We start from the raw sequence: 10,085 nt of genomic DNA on the forward strand, positions 1-10,085 counted from the left end.
CTTCAAGTTGTTCAATCTGCATATTTTTACCTTGTCTTTAGCTCTAGTCTTTTTCTTCCTCGTGTTCCTCTAACTCCCCAAACTCTTCCAAATACTCTCTCAGTTATAACATTTATCTCTTTCTCCTACTCTTGTGCCTATTATCATGCTTCATTGCTTGGTGCCAATCACCCTACCTCTCCTCCTTCAAAATTCTCCTTAAGACTCCCCAGCCATGCCCCTTCCCATGTTTGCACTCCAGACATCAGGGCTGCTCTGTCAGTTCTGTGCCACCTGGGGATTCTCCCATATCAACTGGAAATGCAAGGTGTCTAGTTGTTTTGTGCCACCAGAATAAGAAGATGGCAAGTATTTGGCCCTATGTCTGTGTTTGTCAGGTGTTATGCAGAGGCATATATATATATATCCAATGAATACTACTAGTACAGTGCTTCCCAAACTTTAACAACCTGTGAACTCCTTTCACTAAAATGTCAACTCTCGTAAACCCCCTCCTAAAAATGAATATTTCCAGAGATTTTCTCCTCTACCTGGCTATAAATTATAAAAGCAGAGATCTTGGAAATATAAAATTTGTTTTTATGACATGCTTATTACACACTATTTATTATTAATTATTATTTATCATTACAGTATTTATATTACATTATGAAAATGGCAACAACTCTTCCAAGATCTCACTTTCGTAGCTTGTATCACTTTGAATAAGCCTGTTCTAGGACAAGGCTCCTATGTTTCATCAAGGAGTATCAGATGTGAAACAGCATGAAGGTATTTAAGAAGCCAACTCAAAGAGTTCCTCCTACACAAGCATTCAGGTCTTGAGCAGTCCAGGCAAACAATACACGTTACAACAAAGCTTAAACTTGTTCTTCATAATAATTTTAAAAACAATACTAGCTGCTTATTTAATTTTAAAAACAGCAAAAAATATCCACCTCCCTTTCCATTTCTTATAAGGAGTCTTGAAGTTTAAATCTCCTCAGTGTGATAGATATACGTGCTTTGATCTGCTTAGCTCTTGGAAGTCCAGGGGCTCTGGGCTGCTGGCCCCATGTTGCCTGGGGTCCCTAGCGACAGCTCTGTCTGCCATTAGGGAATTTTTTCCTGAGAACCTCCTGTAACATTTCACGAACCCCAGTCCAGAACTAGCAGAACCAGCAGCCAAGGGAATAATGGAACAATGACAAGCAATAGGGACCATAGCAACGTTTAAGGGGGAATAAGAAAAAGGCGTTGTCTAGTGGAAGAGGTTCATTCGCATGTGTCATCAAACCTTTTTCAAGGGTTAGGAATACAGAAATCTAGGTATTGCTCTACTGGATCAAACCCAAGATCTATCTAGTCCAACATTCTGTTTCTGACAGTGGCCAGTACCAGATGCTTCAGAGGAGGGTATGAGAAACCCACAGTAGGCAGATGTGGGATAATCTGCTCCTCCCCCGTCCTGATTTGTAATAGTTAAGATTTTGATTTAGGCGATGAAGCATGGGATTTAATATCAAAATAATATTTTCTGTATTTTTATCCATCCTATTCTTCATGCCTCCTAACATCTTGTTTGCTTTCTTGACCATAGGTGCACTTGGAGCAGAGATCTTCATTGAGCTGTCCGATTGATTCCCAGGTCCTTTTCCTTAATTGATATTTATTTGAAGTAACTTCGACAGACTTTTAGTTCAACAACACAATATTATAATTATTACAATGTATATCGTACAAGGCACTTTACAAAAGTCAGAAAAAAGACATGGATCCTTCCTGAAAGAAGCAACAATTGCACTCAAATACGATACACAGGAGAATAGTTCACATGCAATAAGTTTGTTAGTGAGGGGATCAATGTAGAAAGAAAGAAGTGGGGTTTGTTGAGGGATGTGTAAAAGGGATTTATAGAAAGTCAGTTTCTATGCTTCTGTTTCTCTCTTCAATGTATGCATCAAAAACTTTCACCTGGTTGATTTCTTCAAAGCTTCTGTAGTTTCTAGGAGTGGCCACACCAGACGAAGTGCAGCATACTCTGTTCTCTATGAAGGAAGCACTTGATACTTTAACAAGCTAAAATAAATAAATTAGTCAGCAAACTGGTCATTGTGGTGAAATGTTTGGATCAAGTAGAACAGAAAATGCAGATTAAAATTACCAAGGAGGTCCCAGGCATAAAAACAGCTTTGGCAAAGAAGGACCTCAGGTCAGATCAAGGGTTAGAAGCCCTGAAAAACCTTACTTGGGTCAAACCTATCTGAATTTAAGGAATCCTGAAAATGTGAAATCAACCAAACTATCTGATTTAGTCATGCACAAAAGTCCACCTCAACTATGGCGAAAGAAGATGATCCGACATATCCATGGTTACTAGGTCATGTGATTTTATCACAAGTCTTGCAATATTTCATGTTTTTCGTAAAGCCCCAGCTCCTAGACCAAGCAAGTTACCTGAAAATCTTCGCTTTCATTCAAAGGAAAAAGTAAGTTTCTAGCCCTCATGCTTGCAGAGACAAGCTTGAAAATGTGACCCAAATGTATCTTAAAGGCTCAAAAATCAGAAGGCAAAGAAAAATATTTTGTGATTTCTGGATGGTTGGGGTTGACAATATTGCATATGGAGGCACGGATGATCACATGATTGCCAGTCAGTATTGCCAACTCCAGCCATCCAGAAATCATGACACTGACTTAAAAATACATATTGCTATTGCATGACAGGCAAAGTGAATTAGAGCTTTCGTAGTCAGGGAAAAAAGCCTGACAAGGTGCATACAATAGAAAGAGGATTCTGGCAGCTGCCAAGAAAAAGGGATATTAAAATGGATGAACATGTTTTTGATATTTCAAGACCTGAGCCAGCCTACAAAAAGAAGGAGAAAGGAGCTATTCGTAATTAATCAGGCTTTTGTAAGAGAAGAAATACATTACATGTAGCATTCCTGTACCTGGAAAGACTTCAAATCAAGCAAAATGGAATGATTTCTGGGATCAGCCACAAAACTTCTGGACAGTATAAAAAGTAACAAGGTAGGAAAAGATAAGGATTCTGAGGACTGTTCTAATGACCAAGTCTTGTCCTTAGGTATTTGATTTGTTTAATCCCATGAGATAGGAAAAATAAATACTGGAAAAATACCCAGTGTAAGACTGCAACATTGGAATGTCAAAATGAGGTAGGTTGTGCCTGAAGCTTCCAGCTAGCAGAAACGAATATATTATAACACTTCAAAGTGTGTCCACTTTTGCCCTGCTTGGAATAGGCCATAGTGATCTCAGTTCAATTTCTTTGCTTACACGTCATAGATGAATTTACAAAAAAACAAACACACACAAGGTTACCTCACCAAGAACAGTGGGCAATTGTTTATGTTCTTCTTTGGCGCAGACATGATATTTCAGATTTGTTTAAAGACTTTAAGTGGTGAAAGCAAACAATAGGTTTTGTTTCACATGAAGGGTAACAGTTGATGGCTATTTAGTATTCAGGACTCGTCTTTGTAGATAGATAACTGAAGAGAAAGGTAATAATATATGGAAAGAACATATACAGCATTATCTGTTGTGTTAAATAAATGAATAAAATATCAAAATAGATGTGGAGTTTCTCACTAAAGCTATGGGGACACAAGAACATACAGCTAAGAATAGTAGTAATGTTATATTTTTTATAATCTATCATTCTAAACAGCATCAGTGAGATTGCAGGGGGTATAATTCAGCCTGAATTTGGCCCTAACCTGTTATATAAACTATACACACAGATCAACTACAAAGATGCAGCCACCTCTGCTGTGACATAGTACTGTATTTATCAGCAAACAGCAGCAGTACGCAACAGTTTAGGATAAGAAGCGAAAAACACCATATCCAGTAGAAATTGCAGGCTGAATTTAGGGAGACAGAAAGTAATTAGCCAAGTTGTCATTAATTTCACTTTCTCTTACAAAGAGCACCAGTGACAGTTAGACTCTCCATTTCACAATCTGAGATTGTGAATACCACATGATATAAGAATGAGGTCGATAAACAGTACTTTAGAAAAGTACTTTCAGAAACGCTGTGTTACACTTAGACTGGAGTGAATAATTTATACAAAAACAATTCATATTTGAAGAATTTTGCCTCCCTTGCAGAATTCTGAGAAAAGTTTGGGATTTTATTGAATTAATTTATCAAAATTATTCATTTTTTGCTTATTTTATTTATTTATAAGTGCTATGTTTTGCTTAGTTGTGAGTGATCAAAAATCACAATTTTATTTGTTCCTTGATTGGAGGGCTCTTATGGGTGCTGTTGATAATACTCACTGTGCATTTAAGATAAACTTTCCAATATTTGATTAAGGGATCTTAAACTTCGCTTTCATTGAGAATTTATGCTAGTAGAACACACATGTTCATGTAAACTGAAGCAAATTTGTTTAAAAATTCAAACAAATATTCTAGTATTCACTCAGTTCTTGGCACACTGAACATCAGAACAATGTATAGTGCAATAGGAAATTGAGCCCACTGAAATCTAAATTAGTATAAATTACACTACATTGCTTCTTACACTCAGCAACATTAGTTTTCTTATCAAATTAAAACACAGTTTTCTTCACTGCTGACTTTGTCCCAATGCATTGCCTCTTGAGTGGAGAAAAAGGACAGCAGGTTTGTAAGAGATTCAGTATTGTTTGTTAACATTAGTTAGGAATATTATCTCTGCTTTTTAAAGTAAATATTATGTCTGCTTTTTAAAATATCATCTTAAAATGTATTCCAACCACGACACATTCAGCATTCAGGGGACAATACTAAACTTACTTTGTAGACTAGATTAAAACCCAGCAGTGAAATGGAAAAACAATCTTTTACCACCCAAACACTCATGGAGTACAACCTTTAGAAAGTGATTATTTCCATTACATTTTCACCAGGGACTGGCGGAAGAGCAGTATATCATGTTATTACAGAGCCTGGAAATGTAATGGCTTAAGGTTGCTAAGCAACACCACACTGTTAAAGGCCTCTATGTCTGTGATTTCTAGAGATTCTCTCAAATTTCATTAAAACCTGTCCATAACTATTACACAAAAGGTCTGCCTGGAGTTTATAAACAGACTGAGCTTCTTGACACAATGGTGAAAGGATAAAGAAAAGAAGTGGCATTAATACTTTTAATGTATTTGCTACACAATATTTTGGGTAAAAAGTCCTGTTTCTGATATGCATAACACACCTTAGTATTGACTGGATTTTCATTGTTGAAGAAAGCATTAGTAATTTATATAAAATAAAAATGTTTTATCATACTGAAGAAAATTCTATTAGAGACTGCAGTCAATAAAATAAAGGCATTCTGTATGATTGAAAAAGGACACAACAATGCAGGATGAAGATTGTTTGCTTGGTATCAGAAACATACATTCTCCACTTTAAGTTTAGCATAGCAACAACTGGTTGATTTCGATCAAAGTAAGAACAAATATACGTCAGCAACCTACATCTTAAAAAGCATCTTAACAACTTAACAAGCATCTCTTCTGATGAAATTTCCACTCAAAGCAATGGAAGAAAATGGGCCACCACAGTAATTTAATTTATGCATTTTAAAGGTCAATACAAAGAAAAAGTATCACCAAGAATAATTCCTTCTCCCTAGTAACTGAGGTTCTTTGAGAGTGATGCCAGTGCACAATCATACTAGATATGCCAACAGGTCCATTAAGTTTTACAAAACTTCTAGAAAAGCTGTGCCTGTTGGGAATTGCACCAGCACTTCCTTGTGGCTCTAAATATTTGGAGCTGAGGTTACAAAGGTAGCACTGTCTAAGAATCAGAGGCACTATTGGAACTAATTGTTTTCTCTTCTTCCAGATGTCCTCAGCATAGTAACTCTTGTGGGAGTCTAGTGACGAGTTTAACTCCCACTGAGGCAGAATGAGGAATTCTACTTAAGGATTGCAGAACTGACCTCGTAAAGCAAACATCAGTTTGACTTAGACTGTAAGCTTTCTGGTGTCAGAACTGTCTTTTTGGTGTTTGTGCACACAGAGGCTAGCACAATGAGGACTGATCAGGCCTACAGGAGCTACTACAATAATAAAAAAAAAATTAAAGCTAAGTCAAAAGAACAGTGCTGAGTAAATGTGTGTACAGAATTCCAGGTAGCAGTCCTGAACATTTCTATAAGTGTGCAAAAGCATGTCACTGATGCTGTCTTAGCCCCAGCGGAGTAAGCCCTTAGATCATGAGGAGATCACCTTACCTAAAATTAACATCTTAATATAAGCCTAATCCACTCAAAGATACTTTGGCACTGATCCCCCAAAACTACCATAAATCTAGATGGATTGCTAAATGTCCTACAGAAACAAGAGCTGAAGTACCTTTTGTCATCTATGGTGTGGAATCTAGTTTCTGATGGGTGAGAAAGAGGTGTTGGGAAGAACACCACAAAGATTAAAGTTCTGATTTAGGTGAACTTTTGGCAGGAATTTAGGATTGGGATGTAGAACAAATGTCTGTGGAATACAGTGAAGGGAGGATCAGCCATTAAAGCCTGCAGTTTATTCATTCTTCTCACTACAGCTTTTTTTGTTGACAAGCAGAATAAAGAGCATTCTCCCCCTAGGTTAAAGGGTGCAAACATTACCTTTCTCACCACCAAGCTGAGAGCTCACATTGCTAAAGATTCTCTAACCAATGGAAGACACTGATCAGTTCTTTAAGGAATTCTTTGACGGTAGAATGACTTAAAACTGCATCATTGGCCACTGGAAGATGGTAAACTGATAGCAGAGAGGTGCGCCCTGATTAAAGATAAGGAGAGGCCAAGAAATTTTGAGTAAAGCAAACAGTCCAAAATAAAAATTATTTGCTCCCATAGTGAAAACCTTTTCTACTTTTGGCGAGATGTTTCAATGTAGCTGATTTCCTGGACTGTAGTACGGTATTCTGTACCTTTGCAGAGCAGGCTAAATCAAAAGATTATCAGCATCCTGTAAAGCAGCAAGGTGAAATGATTTTGGAACTAGTATGCAAAACAAGACCACTTTCCTAAGTCAGAAAGTTCTGATGGCAGTGGCAGAGAATACAAAGGGTCGTAAGAAAGATCTTGGAGATCCAAATGCCAATATTGCTTATTCCAAAATGAAGCAACCAGAATGACAGTTGTGTAAGTAGCACTAGTGCAAAATCATACTGCATTTCCTTGTGGCAGGCCAACATTTCTTATTCAGTTTCTGTCAATTCCTTCTCTGGAAACACTAATAAATAATCTCAGAATAAGGCTGACCAGCCTGTGCGTCAAAGGGCCAAAAATGTAAATAGTTTTAAAAGGTTGAGTGGAGTACATTTTTCTGTTTTTCATTCCTAATAGTTTCTATTTACATTAAAATAAAACCATAAACAAGGGATTCCTAAAGAGTATGTACAGTCTGTCAGATTCAACTAAAAAGTCTGTCCTGGATATTTTTCTTCTCTTCATGTATTTTTTTGGGGAAAAAAATCCAAATAAATTAAGATAGCAAAAGTTCAGTCTGAACCTCAATGGAGAAAGGCAGTCCTAAAAAGGAAAACATCTATCACAGTTCCATCACTGTTCAAAGCTCTTGTAAATGGTCTAAAATTTTCTCCCCTAAAATCCCAACTCTGTCCACAGTATGTGCACTATGTGTAGAAGAAAAAAAAATTAATGAGTTCATATTATTAAATGAAAATCACACAAATGAGTTTCTCTCTCAAACAATGTCTGCCCAATAAGGTAATGATTTCATTCACATATTCTGAATCAAAGATTCTAAAATTATAGTACATGGACCACTTGCGGGAGAGCATGGCACCGGCACTTCCTCATTTCCAGCAGATACACTATATTAAAAGAAGCCATTACAGGAATATATTAATACTTCTCTAATATTCCTTGCCTATGTAAGTAGCAGTTATGGATGGAACAGGGATGCTATGCTATCATAGATGTAAAAGTGGTGGTGGTGAAAGCAACTCTGAATGGGAAGGGAAGCTGGTGCACATAATCTCTCTATTAATATTTTGACCAACTATGAAAAAGTCTAAGAAACTCTTCCCTAGCTACAAAATTCACCATAAATAATTGAAAGTGGGCTGAGTTAACCTTAAATAGACCTGATAATATTTCAGTGTGTTTGGTGATTACTGTAATTTTGACATAATAATAATAATCTCTTGTGAACAGGAATTTTTAAGGTTCACAGAAATAATATAAGATTTACTATATTCTCAGTCACGTTACCTATAAAACCTGCTTTCACTGCTTCGAGAGGAAATCCTAAAATCTCACTAAAATAATTACAGACATTTGTTTATTATAGTAAATAGCAAATACAGCAGATGGAAAGGTAATTATCCAAGACTAGCAGCGAGTCCAGCCAAAGGATCTTTCAAGAGACTTCAAGATGACAAGCATGGTGGGACTTACAGGAAAGTTACAAATCATGTGATTTGCCAGGCGTATCATTAATCTACTTCTGAGAAACAACATTGCCATCTGTATTGGCGAAGCACGAGAGGAATTGAAGTCATTACATGTCAGTAACTTTTCACTTACTTAAGGTGAAGTGCTTGTCTGATTTCTGTTGACTGATAATCTATGTTATAACCATTCCACCAGGAGTAGCCTCTACCACTTGATGAGAATGAACAATCAATAGTCTATATAAAAGTTTACTTCAACTACAAAACAGTCGGCATCTGACATGAAATCAAGCACTATAAGTTTCTGAGTAGCAATTTTTATTACAAGTTTAGTGTTTTTGGAAGGAATTCAAAATAATTTTCTATTATAATTCTTAAACTCAAGGTACTAAATACCTATATAAACAATTAAAGCTTTCTATTAAAACAGTTAAATGGTTAACTGAAGGAAAAAAAGTCCTTTTATAGAGGTTCTAAATGTAGACAATAAAACAGGCATGGGTCCAGGTGCTGACATTTTCTTCCAAAGAAATTAAAATGGATTTTTAAAAAAACCAAATACTAATATTATGGGATTTTTGCTTCTTTAGAAATCGTTTATATTCTTTATAAAAAGAAATGTTTACTTAAAGGGGAAAAACAGCTCTCAAAAAAGTTTTTATCCAGGGGATAGTAGAGCCTAGACAGACAGTTAAATTGGAATTTTGGATGGCAAGAAGTTATATCTGTTTGACTCACCAATCTTTTGATGATTCTCAACAAAAGCTTCTGCTGTTTTAGATCCCTCTTGGACTTCAATACTTCAGCAAAGCTGTCCATGTTTTCTGGAGACATACTGTCCAAGTTGTCTCCTCCATACAGCTGAACCAACAATGACAAGCATTGTGATGCAGTCTCATATATTTCAGTGTCGTCACTAGGAAGCTAAAATAAACAAATAAATAAACTTAAATTTCACAAAATTCTGTATCACTGGGATCTGAGAAGAGCATTAAAATTTGCATTGTGGTAGGAAGCAAAATGTTATAGTCATCCTAACTGAAATCACATTATTAAACGTCAGTAAACTTTTAAAGTGACTGAAAGACATAACTAAAATACAGCTCTTTTTAATCAGCAGTGTATAAGTGTCTACAGTATGCTTGGTTTATTTCACCTAGTTAACCGACCTACAATGGCATCATAAGACTCTACACATATTGCTACTGTTTCTGTTTAATTATTTTATTGCTGACTTTTAGGACTGTGCAATTTTGCTTCAAACAGCATGAATAGAATTTAAGATCAACGGAAACCATTACGATCCTCTAGTCTGACCTCTTGCGTAATACAGGCCACAGAATTTCACCCAGTTATTTCTGCATCAAGTCTATAACTTCTGGCTGAAAGACATCCAATCTTTGTTTAAAGATGTCAACTGATGGTGAATTCACCACATCTCTTGGTAAGTTGGTCCAATGGTTATTTATCCTTATTTCCAGTCTGAATTTGTCTAGCTTCGATTTCTAGCTATTGGTTATTGTTATGCCTTTGTGTACTAGATTAAAATGCCATCTAATGCCAGATATCTTCTCCCCATGCAGGTACTTATGGACCATAATCAAGATACTTAACTGTGTCTTGTTCAGGGCCGGCTCCAGGCACCAGACGAGAAAGCAC

The 10,085-nt window shown here is 36.4% G+C and overlaps 1 protein-coding gene across 1 annotated transcript in view; it reads right to left on the reverse strand.

Moving 5' to 3' along the window:
• LOC113405028 (serine/threonine-protein kinase ULK4-like) overlaps nt 1–10,085 on the reverse strand; it is a 412,206-nt gene that overhangs the window by 52,325 nt on the left and 349,796 nt on the right. Inside the window, exon 35 of the mRNA XM_026646055.1 lies at nt 9,165–9,350. Within this exon, the coding sequence (XP_026501840.1) occupies nt 9,165–9,350 (186 nt within the window). The remainder of the gene's footprint in view (nt 1–9,164; nt 9,351–10,085) is intronic.

The sequence above is a fragment of the Terrapene carolina genome, unplaced genomic scaffold (assembly GCF_002925995.2).
Source record: "Terrapene carolina triunguis isolate 2854851 unplaced genomic scaffold, T_m_triunguis-2.0 Scaffold34021, whole genome shotgun sequence".
In the NCBI taxonomy this organism is placed as follows: domain Eukaryota; kingdom Metazoa; phylum Chordata; order Testudines; family Emydidae; genus Terrapene; species Terrapene triunguis.